The sequence below is a fragment of the Hemitrygon akajei genome, chromosome 16 (assembly GCF_048418815.1).
Source record: "Hemitrygon akajei chromosome 16, sHemAka1.3, whole genome shotgun sequence".
Classification (NCBI taxonomy): domain Eukaryota; kingdom Metazoa; phylum Chordata; class Chondrichthyes; order Myliobatiformes; family Dasyatidae; genus Hemitrygon; species Hemitrygon akajei.
In genome coordinates this window covers 637,808-652,985 of record NC_133139.1, presented here as the reverse complement: position 1 = coordinate 652,985, position 15,178 = coordinate 637,808, and the positions used below count along the sequence as shown (strand labels likewise).

Genomic DNA, 15,178 nt, shown 5'->3' with positions numbered 1-15,178 from the left:
CTGCAGAACACCACTAGCCACTGGCAGCTAACCAGAAAAGGATCCCTTTTATTCCCACTCACTGCCTCCTACCAATCAGCCAATGCTCTAACCATGGAAGTATTTTTCCTGTAATGCCACGGGCTCTTAACTTGTAAGCAGCCTCATGTGTGGCACCTTGTCAGAGGCCTTCTGAATGTCCAAATATGCAACATCCACGACATATCCTTTATCTATCCTACTTGTAATCTCATCAAAGATTTCCAACAGGTTCATAAGGCAGGATTTTCCCTGAAGGAGATCATGCTGACTTTGTCCTATCTTGTCATGTATCACCAAGTATCCATCCCCTCAGCCTCAACTATTGACTCCAACATGTTCCCAACCACTGAAGTCAGGCTAACTGGTCTATAATTTCCTTTCTGCTGCCTTCCTCCTGTCTTAAAGGGTAGAGTGATATTTGCAATTTTCCTGTCCTCTGGCACCGTGCCAGAGTCCAATGATTTTTGAAAGACGTTTCTAATGCCTAAACAATCTTTCAGGACCCAAGGATGAAATTCATTTGATCTGGGTGACTTATGTACCTTTAGGTATTTCAGTTTTTTGTACATCTTCTCCCTTGTAATAGAAACTGAACTCACTTCTTCTCCTTCACACACTACAACATCTGGCACACTGATAGTACCCTCCACAGTGAAGACTGAGGCAAAATACTCATTTAGTTCATCTGTCATCTCCTTGTCCGCTGTTATTATTTCTCCTGCCTCATTTTCTACTGGTCCTATATCCATTCTCATTTCTCTTTTATTTTTACATACTTGAGAAAGCTTTTACTATCCACTTTGATATTGTTTGTTCTCTTGCTTTCATATATCATCTTTTCTCTTCTAATGATTCTTTTAGTTGCTCTCTGTAGGTCTTTAAAAGCTTTGCAATCCTCTATATTCCTGCTAATTTTTGCTTTGTAGTATGCCCTATCTTTTATTTTTACATTAGTTTTGACTTTCCTTGTCGGCCACGGTTGTACTATTTTGCCATTTGAGTGTTTCTTTATTTCTGGAATATATCCGTCCTGTACCTTCCTTATTTTTCCCTGAAACTCATGCCATTCCTGCTCTGCTGATATCCCTGCCAGCAGTTCTTTCCAATTTACTTAGGACAACTCCTCTCTCATACCACTGTAATTTTGTTTACTCCACTGAAATACTGTTACATCAGTCTTTACTTTCTCCCTATGAAACTTCAAGTTGAACTTAATTATGCTGTGATCACTGACTCCTAAGGGCTCTTTTACCTTAAGCTCCCTAATTGCCTCCAGTTCATTACATAACACTCAATCCAGTATAGCTGATCCCCTAGTAGGCTCAATGACAAAATGCCCTAAAAATCCATTTTGCTCTCGAGATCTATTACCTACCTGATTTTCCAATTGACCTGCATGTTAAAATTTCCCATGACTATCATAACATTACCCTTTTGACATGCCTTTTCTATTTCCTGTTGTAAACTGTGGTCTACATCCCAACTACTGTTGGGAGGCCTGTATGTAACTGCCATCAGGGTCCTTTTTCCCTTGCAGTTTCTTAACTCAACCCACAAGGATTCAACATCTTCCAATCCTATGTCAAATCTTTCTACTGATTTGATGCCATTCTTTATGAGCAGAGCCACGCCAACCGCTCTGCCTACCTTCCTATCCCTCCAATATAACATGTAACCTTGAGTATTCAGCTCCCAACTACAACCATCCTTCAGCCATGATTCAGTGATGGCCACAACATCATACCCGACAATCTGTGAAACTGCATCAAGATCGTCCACCTTATTTCTTGTACTCCATGCATTAAGATAAAAAACTTCAAGTGCTGTATTTGCTACCCTTTTTGATTTTGCATGCCTAATGCAATGATAATCATCCTGCTGACTGTAATTTTGTCCTACTATATGCCTGCCCTTCCTGACAGCCTGACTGCATGCTATCTTTGCTTTCTTACCATCTGACCTATCATGAATCCCTTCACTCCGGCTCCCAACCCCCTGCCAAATTAGATTAAACCCTCCCCAACAGCTCTAACAAACCTGCCCACGAGAATACTGATCCCCCTTGGATTCAGATGTAACTCATCCCTTTTGTACAGGTCATACCTCCCCCAGAAGACATCCCAATGATCCACAAACCTGAACACCTGCCCCCTGCACCAGCTACTCAGCCATGCATTAAGATGCCAAATCATCCTGTTTCTACCCTCACTAGCATATAGCACAGGTAGCAATTCAGAAATTATTATCCTGGAGGTCCTGTTTCTCAGCTTTCTGCCTAACTCGTAAATTCTCTCTTCAGGACCTCATTGCTTTTCCTTCCTATGTCATTGGTACCAATATGTACCAAGACATCTGGCTGCTCTCCCTCCCTCTGTAAAATGCTGTGGAAATGATCTGAGATGTCCCTGACCCTGGCACCTGGGAGACAATAGACAATAGACAGTAGGTGCAGGAGCAGGCGATTCGGCCCTTCGAGCCAGCACCGCCATTCACTGGGATCATGGCTGATCATCCACAATCAGTACCCTTTTCCTGCCTTCTCCCCATATCCCTTGACTCCGCTATCTTTAAGAGCTCTATCTAACTCTTTCTTGAAAGCATCCAGAGAACTGGCCTCCACTGCCTTCTGAGGCAGAGCATTCCACAGATCCACAACTCTGTGGGTGAAAAAGTTTTTCCTCAACTCTGTTCTATATGGCCTACCCCTTATTCTTAAACTGTGGCCTCTGGTTCTGGACTCCCCCAACATCGGGAACATGTTTCCTGCCTCTAGCGTGTCCAATACCTTAATAATCTTACATGTTTCAATCAGATCCCCTCTCATCCTTCTAAATTCCAGTGTATACAAGCCCAGTCGCTCCAATCTTTCAACAGCCCTGCCATCCCGGGAATTAACCTCATGAACCTACACTGCACTCCCTCAACAGCAAGAATGTCCTTCTTGCTATTGAGACAACATACCATCTGGGTATCCCATTCATGTGCACAGAATGTCCTGTCTTTTCCTCTGACTATTGAGTCCCCTATCACTACTGCCCCCCTCTGCTTCCGCTTTACCCTCTGCGCCACGGACCCATGCTCAGTGCCAGTGACCTGGTCTCTGTGACAGTCCCCTGGGAGATTACCCCCCACAACAGTATCCAAAACTGTATACTTATTTTTGAGAGGAATGTCCACAGGGCTGCTCTGCACTAACTGCATATTCACATTTCCATTTGTCCTGACAGTCACCCAGCTACTCGCCTCTTGCAACTTTGGGTTACTACTTCCCTGTAATTCTGATCAATTATATCCTCACTCTCCAAAACAAGCTGAAGGTCATCCAGCTGTTGCTCCAAATCCCTAACATAGTCTTCAAGGAGCTGCAACTGGATGCACTTCATGCAGATGTAGTTCCCTGGGAGACTCTGGGTCTCCCAGGATTCCAACATCGGCATAAAGAACACACAACAGTCATTTACTACACTAAGTACAGCAAGGGAGAGGAAGAAAGGAAACCTTAACAGAAACTTACCCAGAGCCAAAGCCTCTTCCGAGCCGAAACTTCCTTTGAGCCAAAACCTGACAGTTCTGCTCTGACCATTAACTTACTCTCAACAATGGCCCTCCTGCTTGTCCCTTCTGTACATTTATTTCATTTGCTGTGCTCTGCTCCCACTGCCAATTGGGCCTCAGGAATCGCCGAACACCAGTGAATCTTTCCTTTTGAACAATTACTTTACTTTACTTTTATTGTCTCCAAACAATTGATACTAGAGCGTACAATCATCGCAGCGATATTTGATTCTGCGCTTCACGCTCCCTGAAGAACAAATCAAAGTAAATATAATAAGAATTTAAATTATAAATCATAATTAGAAAATAGAAAAGGGAAAGTAAGGTAGTGCAAGTCAGGTCTGGATATTTGGAAGGTACGGCCCAGATCCGGGTCAGGTTCCGTTCAGCAATTGTTGCCAGCCTGCGAGAAACCTCGTCACCCTGCTCTGCTCCTGGCACAGATTAGGATCCAAGATATCTTCAAGGGTGATGCTTTAAGAAGGCGGTGTCCATCATTAAAGACACCTATAACCCAAAGACACCTATCACCTTCCCGATATTAGCATCAGGAAGGAGGTACAGAAGCCTGAAGGCACACACTCAGCGATTCAGTAACAGTTTCTTCACCTCTGCCATCCAATTCCTAAATAGAATCGTAATCAGAATCAGGTTTATTATCAACGGCATGTGTCATGAAATTTGTTAACTTAGCAGCAGCAGTTCAATACAATACATAATATGGAAGAAAAAATCAATCAATCAATTACAGTATACATATATTGAATAGATTTTAAATTGAGCAAAAAACAGAAATAATATATATTTAATAAGTGAGGTAGTGTTCAAGGGTTCAATGTCCATTTAGGAATCAGATGGCAGAGGGCAAGAAGCTGTTCCTGAATCGCTGAGTGTGAACCCATGAACAAAACCTCACACTGATGAAGGTAGAGCAGTGTATGTAGTGCATATGGATTTCAGTAAGGGCATTTTATAAGGTTCCCCATGCGAGTCTCATTCAGAAAGTAAAGAGGCATGGGATCCAAGGGGACATTGCTTTGTGGATCCAGAACTGGCTTGCCCACAGAAGGCAAAGGGTGGTTGTAGATGGTTCATATTCTGCATGGAGGTTAGTGACCAGTAGTCTTATGAAGGGATCAGTTCTGGGACCCCTCCTCTTTGTGATTTTTATAAATAACCTGGATGAGGAAGTGGAGGGATGGGTTAGTAAGTTTGCTGATGACAGAAAAGTTGGGAGTGTTGTGGATAGTCTGGAGGGTTGTCAGATTACAGCGGGAAATTGATAGGATGCAGAACTGGGCTGAGAAGTGGCAGATGGACTTCAATCAAGTGTGAGGTGATTCATTTTGGTAAGTCAAACTTAAAGGCAGAATATAGTATTAAAGTTAAGACTCCTGGCAGTATGAAGGATCAGAGGGATTTTGGCATCAGTGTCCATGGAACACTGAAAGCTGCAGCGCAGGTTAACAGTGTTGTTAAGAAGGCTTAAGGTGTGTTGGCCCATCAGCTGTGGGATTGAGTTCAAGAGCTGCGAGGTAATGTTACAGCTATATAAGACCTTAGTCAGACCCCACTGGAGTACTGTGTTCATTTCTGGTCACTTCACTACAGGAAGGATGTGGATACTATAGAAACAGAGCAGAGGAGATTTATAAGGATGTTGCCTGGATTTGAGAATATGCCTTATGAGAATAGGTTCAGTGAACATGGCCTTTTCTCCTTGGAGCGACGGAGAATGAGAGACGACTGGGAGAGGTATATAAGATGATGAGAGGCATTGATTGTGTGGATAGTCATAGGGTTTTTCCCAGGGCTGAAATGGCTAACACGAGAGGGCACAGTTTTAAGGTGCTTGGAGGTTAGTACAGACGGGATGTCGGGGGTAAGTTTTTCACACAGAGAGTGGTGGGTACGTAGAATGCACTGCCAGCAACAGTGAAGGAGGCGGATAAATAGGGTCTTTTAAGAGACGCTAAGATAGGTATATGGAGCTTAGAAAAATAGAGGGCTATGCAAGTAGGGTAATTCTAGGCAGTTTCTAGAGTAGGTTACGTGGTTGCCACAACATTGTGGGCCGAAGGGCCTGTAATGTTCTCACTATTTTTTTATTTCTGTTATTTTGCACTACTTATTTAAACCTAACTATTTAATAGACTTACATAGACTTAAAATAATTCAGTTTTATTCTCTATATTTATTTATCATGTATTTCATTGTACTGCTGCCATAAAGTTAACAAATTTCACAACAAATGCCAGTGATATTAAATCTGCTTCTGATTCTAGATGGTAGGGGTATGGAGGGCTGTGGTCCCGGTGCAGGTCGATGGGAGTAAGCAGTTTAAATGGTTTTGGCATGGACTAGATGGGCCAAAGGGCCTGTTTCTGTGCTGTACTTCTTTATGAACCTAGAACAACGATGAGGAGGAATTTCTTTAGCCAGAAGGTGGAGAATCTGTGGAATTCTTTGTCACAGATAACTGTGGAGGCTAAGTCACTGGGTATATTTAAAGCAGGGGTTGATAAGTTCTTGATTAGTAAAGTCATCAAAGGTTATGAGGAGAAGGCAGGAGAATGGGTTGGTGGGGAAAATAAATTGGTTATGATGGAATAGCGGAGCAGACTTGATGGGCTGAATGGCCTTATTCTGCTCCTGTGTATTATGGTCTTATGGGTAGTGGTGGAGGCAGGTACAATAGAGCTGTTCAAAAGATATTTTGGGAAGTTAAATTCTGCTGGGACTCAAAGATTAAATGGGAGTGAGCATGGCAGTGTTGCTATATGGAGGCCTTGGGGTGCAAGTTCAGAGCTTACTGAAAGAGACAAAACTGGGAGACAGTAGTGAGAAAGGCATCAGGCATGCTTGTCTTCAATCACTGAGCTATTGACCATAGTGCTGGGATTTTGTGTAGCGGTTGTACAAAACATTATTTAAATCGCAGCAAGAGGTGGAGAGGGAAGAGGGAAAAGCTCAGAGAGAAGCTGTTTTTTTTAAACTGATAGCAGCAAAGAGGCTAGACTGTGCAGGCGAGTGACATAGCGTGCCAAAGGTTTAAAAAGAAAGGCCACCATATACAGCGGCCATCGTCGTAGCAGTCATTGTTGGAGTGGACTGAGGCAGAGTAGGACAGCTTTGGCTCAATTAGGCTTCAGCAAGAACAGCCAGAGGGGAGGTTTGAACTGGGCACAATTGCATGAAAGTCGGCCCGTGAGGCAGCGGGAGAATTTAAATAGCAAGCAGAGGCTGAGTACATGCTTCACTCCAGGTGAGGTAAGGCCGGGTAAGCTCCTTTAATTAATTTAATTAGATTAGGAGTAGGTAATGGAGGCAGCAGTTAGGGCAGTTGAGTGCTCTGTTTGCAGTATGTGGGAAGTCAGGGCGGACACTGTTGTCCCTGATGACTACACCTGCAAAAGGTGCATCCAGCTGCAGCTCCTGACAAACCGTGTCAGGGAACTGGAGCTGGAGCTGGATGAACTTCGGATCATTCGGGAGGCAGAGGCAGAAATAGACAGGAGTTTCAGGGAGATAGTCACCCCTAGGAGTCAGGAGACAGGTAGTTGGGTGACTGTCAGGAGAGGGAAGGGGAATAGACAAGAAGAGCAGAGCACCCCTGTGGCCATTCCCATCAACAATAAGTATACCGTTTTGGATACTGTTGGTGGGGACGACCTACCAGGGACAAGTTGCAGTGGTTGTGTCTCTGGCACCGAGACTGGACCCTCAGCTCAGAAGGGAAGGAGTAAAAAGAGGAGATTCAATAGTTAGGGGGGCAGATAGGAGGTTCTGTGGAAGAGATCGAGAATCCCGGATGGTCTGTTGCCTCCCTGGTGCCAGGGTCTGCGATATCTTAGATCGAGTTCTCAGTATTCTCAAGAGGGAGGGTGAGCAGCCAGATGCCGTGGGCCATGTAGGGACCAATGACGTAGGTAGGAAGAGTGAGGAGGTCCTAAAAGGTGAATCTAGGGAGCTAGGCGCCAAGTTAAAGGACAGGACCTCCAGGATAGCAATCTCAGGACTGCTACCAGTGCCACATGCAGGTGGGTTTAGAAATAGTAAGACAGTGCAGATCAACACGTGGCTGAAGACATGGTACAGGAGGGAGGGCTTCAGATTTATAGATAATTGGGCAGTTTTCGAGGGGAGGTGGGACCTGTTCCGGCGGGACGGTTTACATTTGAACTGGAGGGGGACAACTATTCTTGCAGGTAGGTTTGCTAGAGAGGCTCCAGTGGATTTAAACTAGGTACGGGGGGGGGGGGAGGGGAACCAGAGTGTAGGAACAGATGTATGGGAGAAGGAAGAAAAAGAAGACAATAAAGTTATTTGTACTGTTAGAGATAAACAGAGAAGAAGAGGTGGATAATTTCTTAAATGCATTTATTTTAATGCTAGGAGCATTGTAAGAAAGGTGGATGAGCTTAGAGCATGGATTGATACCTGGAAATATGATGTTGTAGCTATTAGTGAAACATGGTTGCAGGAGGGGTGTGATTAGCAATTAAATATTCCTGGATTTCGTTGCTTCAGGTGTGATATAATCGGAGGGACAAGAGGGGGAGGTGTTGTGTTGCTTGTCAGAGAAAATATTACAGCAATGCTCTGGCAGGATAGATTAGGTGGCTCGTCTAGGGAGATTATTTGGGTAGAATTGAGGAATGGGAAAGGTGTAGTAACACTTATAGGGGTATATTATAGACCACCTAATGGAGAGCAAGAATTGGAGGAGCAAATTTGTTCGGAGATAGCAGATATTTGTAGTAAGCACAGGGATGTGATTGTGGGAGATTTTAATTTTCCACACATAGACTGGGAAGACCATACTATAAAAGGGATGGATGGTTTGGAGTTTGTAAAATGTGTGCAGGATAGTTTTTTGCAGCAATACGTAGAGGTACCAACTAGAGAAGGGGCAGTGTTGGATCTTCTGTTAGGGAATGAAATAGGTCAGGTGATGGGGGTATGTGTTGGGGAGCACTTCGGGTCCGGTGAACACAATGTCATTAGTTTCAATATAATTATGGAGAAGGATAGGACTGGACCCAGGATTGAGATTTTTGATTGGAGAAAGGCTAACTTTGAGGAGATGTGAAAGGATTTAGAAGGAGTGGATTGGGACAATTTGTTTTATGGGAAGGATGTAATAGAGAAATGGGGTTCAACTAAAGGTGAAATTTTGAGGGTACAGAATCTTTGTGTTCCTGTTAGCTTGAAAGGAAAGGTTAAAGGTTTGAGAGAGCCAAGGTTTTCAAGGGATATTGGAAACTTGGTTAGGAAAAAGAGAGATATCTACAATAAATATAGGCAGCATGGAGTAAATGAGGTGGTCGAGGAATATAAAGAATGTAAGAAGAATCTTAAGAAAGAAATTAGAAAAGCTAAAAGAAGATATGAGGTTGCTTTGGCAATTAAGGTGAAAATAAATCCGAAGGGTTTGTACAGTTATATTAATAGCAGAAGGATAGTGAGGGATAAAATTGGTCCCTTAGAGAATCAGAGTGGACAGCTATGTGTGAAGCCGAAGCAGATGGGGGAGATTTTGAACAATTTCTTTTCTTTGGTATTCACTAAGGAGAAGGATATTGAATTGTGTAAGGTAAGGGAAACAAGTAGGGAAGTTATGGAAACTATGACGATTAAAGAAGAGGAAGTACTGGCACTTTTAAGGAATATAAAAGTGGATAAATCTCTGTGTCCTGACAGGATATTCCCTAGGACCTTGAGGGAGATTAGTATAGAAATAGCAGGGGCTCTGACAGAAATATTTCAAATGTCATTAGAAACGGGGATGGTGCGGGAGGATTGGCATATTGCTCATGTGGTTCCATTGTTTAAAAAGGGTTCTAAGAGTAAACCTAGCAATTATAGGCTTTCAGTTTGACGTCAGTGGTGGGTAAATTAATGGAAAGTATTCTTAGAGATGGTATATATAATTATCTGGATAGACATCTGATTAGGAACAGTTAACATGGATTTTTGCATGGAAGGTCATGTTTGACAAATCTTATTGAATTTTTTGAAGAGGTTACAAGGAAAGTTGACTAGGGTAAAGCAGTGGAGGTTGTCTATATGGACTTCAGTAAGGCCTTTGACAAGGTTCCACACGAAAGGTTAGTTAGGAAGGTTCAATCGTTAGGTATTAATATTGAAGTAGTAAAATGGATTCAACAGTGGCTGGATGGGAGATGCCAGAGAGTAGTGGTGGATAACTGTTTGTCAGGTTGGAGGCTGGTGACTAGTGGTGTGCCTCAGGGATCTGTACTGGGTCCAATGTTGTTTGTCATATACATTAATGATCTGGATGATGGGGTGGTAAATTGGATTAGTAAGTATGCAGATGATACTAAGGTAGGTGGCGTTGTGGATAATGAAGTAGGTTATCAAAGTTTGCAGAGAGATTTAGGCCAGTTAGAAGAGTGGGCTGAACGATGGCAGATAGAGTTTAATGCTGATAAGTGTGAGGTGCTACATTTTGGTAGGACTAATCAAAATAGGATATACATGGTAAATGGTAGGGCAGTAGAACAGAGTGATCTAGAAATAATGGTGCATAGTTCCCTGAAGGTGGAATCTCATGTGGATAGGGTGGTGAAGAAAGCTTTTGGTATGTTGGCCTTTATAAATCAGAGCATTGAGTATAGGAGTTGGGATGTAATGTTAAAATTCTACAAGGCATTGGTAAGGCCGAATTTGGAGTATTGTGTACAGTTCTGGTCACCGAATTATAGGAAAGATGTCAACAAAATAGAGAGAGTACAGAGAAGATTTACTGGAATGTTACCTGGGTTTCAGCACCTAAGTTACAGGGAAAGGTTGAACAGGTTAGGTCTTTATTCTTTGGAGCGTAGAAAGTTGAGGGGGAACTTAATAGAGGTATTTAAAATTATGAGGGGGATAGATAGAGTTGACGTGGATAGGCTTTTTCCATTGAGAGTAGGGGAGATTCAAACAAGAAGACATGAGTTGAGAGTTAGGGGGCAAAAGTTTAAGGGTAACACCAGGGGGAATTTCTTTACTCAGAGAGTGGTAGCTGTGTGGAAGGAGCTTCCAGTAGAAGTGGTAGAGGCAGGTTCGGTATTGTCATTTAAAGTAAAATTGGATAGGCATATGGACAGGAAAGGAATGGAGGGTTATGGGCTGAGTGCAGGTCGGTGGGACTAGGTGAGAGTCAGCATTTGGCTCGGACTAGAAGGGCCGAGATGGCCTGTTTCCGTGCTGTAATTGTTATATGGTTATTAGGCAGTTTCCTCAGCAATCTTGTTTCTCTAGGGTAGAAACTGTTGGGAAGGTTATTGGCTGGTTAACAGCAAGGTGCCTTCCAGTGGCAGGGCTTTTTGTGACTTCACTTTTAACTTTACAAGCTTTAGAAGTGCAATCAAAAATGTTATTTGTTCTTCCTTCTAAATAGAAAGACTAACTTGCATTTGACAGCACTTCTCAAATCTTCCAGAACTGTCTCAGAGTGCATCCTGGAAAAGTATTGAATGGAAAGCGACCATGTAGGCATTGTGTCATTCACTTGCAACCTTCCCTATAACTCTGCACAGGTAAGTTTTATTAGGCCCCCAGTGTGTTTGTTCGTGGATAGTTACTCTACTCAATGGCAATGCTGATGAGACCAACTAGAGGTGACCATTGTTGCTACCTTAACACTTCCATCTTCTCCTTTATTCCTGAAGCAGTGGATTACAGCTCATTGTTTGTCTGATTAGACTTTGTATTAAAGCCACCCAAAATGCTGGAGGAACTTAGCAGACCAGCAGTATCTGTGGAAAAGAGTAAACAGTTGACGTTTCAGGCCAAGGCCCTTCATCATGGTCTCTGTTTTAAAGAAAGCTAAATTGTAATCATTACTGTAGCAACCAGGAACTGTGAAGCCCCACACAATCGGAGGCCCTTGCCGAATTGTAATCCTTACCGTAGCAACCAGGAACTGTGAAGCCCCACACAATCGGAGGCCCTTGCCGAATTGTAATCCTTACCGTAGCAACCAGGAACTGTGAAGTCCCGCACAATCGGAGGCCCTTGCCGAATTGTAATCCTTACCGTAGCAACCAGGAACTGTGAAGTCCCGCACAATCGGAGGCCTTTGCTGAATCGCAGCTCCAGATACTGTAAAAGAGGGGGTTTGGGGGGGCAGGATTGAGAAAGTATTCAAAACAGCCTCAGAAACACAAAATGATACTTTCATTGTCCTACAATGTGCCTGCCTGAAGTGGTGGTTGATCAATGCAACAGTTGGCTTTAAGTTGTCATAGAATGTGAGCTTTGCAGATAAGACCAGTGTTTACCAGCTGCCCTTGGTCAGTCAAAGATATTGTAAATGTGAAAGAATGGGATGATTCTCACTAAAAAGTGCACAATGTTCAATTCTGCTTATATCTCCTTGGAGATGAAAGCTGACATACCAACATGCAGCAAGACTGAGACAGCACTGGGCATAGGCTGATAAATGGCAGGTAACAACCATGCCACCAAAGTTCAAGGCAGTGACCATCTGCAGCAAGAGTTTCTGACCACCAACGCCTGACATTCAGCCATGCTACTGAGACTTGGAGCAACTCAACCGAGCAGACACATAAATATCACATGTATGTCAGAACTTAGCTATCCTGTGGTGAGTGAACCATCAGGATAACAGTATGGCACTGATTGGACCGGCTGAAGGGTCTGATTCTCTGCTATAGTGCTCGATAACTTTATTTCTGTATCACCTGACACACAAAAGCTTTCCTAGTACCTGCAAAGCACAAGTCAGTGGCAATTTGGGCTGATGGGCCGACACGGTGCTGTACTGTACAGTGTTCTGTAATGACAAGTAATTGATTCTGGGCCGAATCTTGCAGTATATCACAAGTACATAGCATCAGATACACAATATTCATAAGAAAAAAAGTAAAATTATACAAGAAAGCACATGAAGCTTCCTGACTATGGACTCTATCCATACTTCTCACTGCCTCAGTAAAACAGCCAGCATAATCAAAGTTCCCACCCATCCTAGACATTCTCTTGTCTCTCTCCTCCCACTGGGCATAAAGCACATACCACCAGGCTCACGAATCATTCCTATCCTGCTGTTATCAGACTCTTGAATGGATCCTTTGTATAATACCATGGATTCTTGACTTCGCAATCAATCCTCATTATAACCTTGCACCTTATTGTTGACCTGAACTGCACTTTTCTGTAGCTTTTACATTTTATTCTGCATTGTTATTGTTTTACCTTATCTAGGTCAATAATCTGATCTGTGCGAACAGAGTGCAAGACTGTTCACTGTATCTTTGTACATGTGATATAGTTGGGATCACAGAGACATGGCTCCAGGGTGACCAAGCATAGGAGCTCAACATCCAGGGATATTCAATATTCAGGAGGGATAGACAGGAAAGAAAAGGAGGTGGGGTAGCGTTGCTGGTTAGAGAGGAGATTAACGCAATAGAAAGGAAGGACATTAGCCTGGAGGATGTGGAATTGATATGGGTAGAGCTGCATAACACTAAGGGGCAGAAAACACTGGTGGGAGTTGTGTACAGGCCACCTAACAGTAGTAGTGAGGTTGGGGATGGCATTAAACAGGAAATTAGAAATACGTGCAATAAAGGAACAGCAGTTATAATGGGTGACTTCAACCTACATATAGATTGGGTGAACCAAATTGGTAAAGGTGCTGAGGAAGAGGATTTCTCGGAATGTATGCAGGATGGTTTTCTGAACCAACATGTCGAGGAACCAACTAGAGAGCAGGCCATTCTAGACTGGGTATTGAGCAATGAGGAAGGGTTAGTTAGCAATCTTGTCATGCGAGGCCCCTTGGGTAAGAGTGAACATAATATGGTGGAATTCTTCATTAAGATGGAGAGTGACATAGTTAATTCAGAAACAAAGATTCTGAACTTAAAGAAGGGTAACTCTTAAGGTATGAGACGTGAATTAGCTAAGATAGACTGGCAAATGATACTTAAAGGGTTGACAATGGATATGCAATGGCAAGCATTTAAAGATCGCATGGATGAACTACAACAATTATTCATCCCAGTTTGGCAAAAGAATAAACCAGGGAAGGTAGTGCACCCGTGGCTGACAAGGGAAATCAATTCCAAAGAACAAACATACAAATTAGCCAGAAAAAGCGGCATACCTGAGGACTGGGAGAAATTCAGAGTCCAGCAGAGGAGGACAAAGGGCTTGATTAGGAAAGGAAAAGATTATCAGAAAAAGCTGGCAGGGATCATAAAAACTGACTGTAAAAGCTTTTATAGATATGTGAAAAGAAAAAGATTGGTTAAGACAAATGTAGGTCCCTTACAGTCAGAACCAGGTGATTTGATCATGGGGAACAAGGACATGGCAGACCAATTGAATAACTAATTTGGTTCTGTCTTCATTAAGGAGGACATAAATAATCTTCCAGAAATAGTAAGGGACCAAGGGTCTAGTGAGATGGAGGAACTGAGGGAAATACATGTTAGTAGGGAAGTGGTGTTAGGTAAATTGAAGGGATTAAAGGCAGATAAATCCCCAGGGCCAGATGGTCTGCATCCCAGAGTGCTTAAAGAAGTAGACCAAGAAATAGTGGATGCACTAGTGATAATTTTTCAAAACTCCTTAGATTCTGGATTAGTTCCTGAGGATTGGAGGGTGGCTAATGTAACCCCACTTTTTAAAAAAGGACGGAGAGAAAAACTGGGGAATTATAGACCGGTTAGCCTGACATCAGTGGTGGGGAAAATGCTAGAGTTAGTTATCAAAGATGCGATAACAGCACATTTGGAAAGCAGTGAAATCATCGGACAAAGTTAGCATGGATTTGTGAAAGGAAAATCACGTCTGATGAATCTTATAGAATTTTTTGAGGATGTAACTAGTAGAGTGGATAGGGGAGAACCAGTGGATGTGGTATATTTGGATTTTCAAAAGGCTGTTGACAAGGTCCCACACAGGAGATTAGTGTGCAAATTTAAAGCACACCGTATTGTGGGTATGGTATTGATGTGGATAGAGAATTGGTTGGCAGACAGGAAGCAAAGAGTGGGAATAAATGGGACCTTTTCAGAATGGCAGGCAGTGACTAGTGGGGTACCACAAGGCTCAGTGCTGGGACCCCAGTTGTTTACAATATATATTAATGATTTAGATGAGGGAATTAAATACAGCATCTCCAAATTTGCGGATGACATGAAGCTGGGCAGCGGTGTTAGCTGTGAGGAGGATGCTAAGAGGATGCAGGGTGACTTGGATAGGTTAGGTGATTGGGCAAATTCATGGCAGATGCAATTTAATGTGGATAAATGTGAGGTTATCCACTTTGGTGGCAAGGACAGGAAAACAGATTATTATCTGAATGGTGGCCGATTAGGAAAAGGGGAGGTGCAACGAGACCTGGGTGTCATTGCACACCAGTCATTGAAAGTGGGCATGCAGGTACAGCAGGCGGTGAAAAAGGCGAATGATACGTTGGCATTCATAGCAAGAGGATTCGAGTACAAGAGCAGGGAGGTTCTACTGCAGTTATAACATATACAACATATAACAATCACAGCACGGAAACAGGCCATCTCGGCCCTCCTAGTCCATGCCGAACTCTTAATCTCACCTA

At 43.0% G+C, this 15,178-nt stretch overlaps 1 protein-coding gene across 3 annotated transcripts in view; it reads right to left on the bottom strand.

The window, feature by feature from the left end:
- Positions 1 to 15,178, bottom strand: part of LOC140739680 (sodium/iodide cotransporter-like) — a 256,000-nt gene that overhangs the window by 230,328 nt on the left and 10,494 nt on the right. For 2 of the 3 annotated variants that reach the window (XM_073068058.1, XM_073068060.1), the window contains exon 3: positions 11,623 to 11,688. The exons of the other annotated variant lie outside the window; for it this stretch is intronic. In XM_073068058.1, the coding sequence (XP_072924159.1) occupies positions 11,623 to 11,688 (66 nt within the window). The remainder of the gene's footprint in view (positions 1 to 11,622; positions 11,689 to 15,178) is intronic. 3 annotated transcript variants of the gene reach the window in all.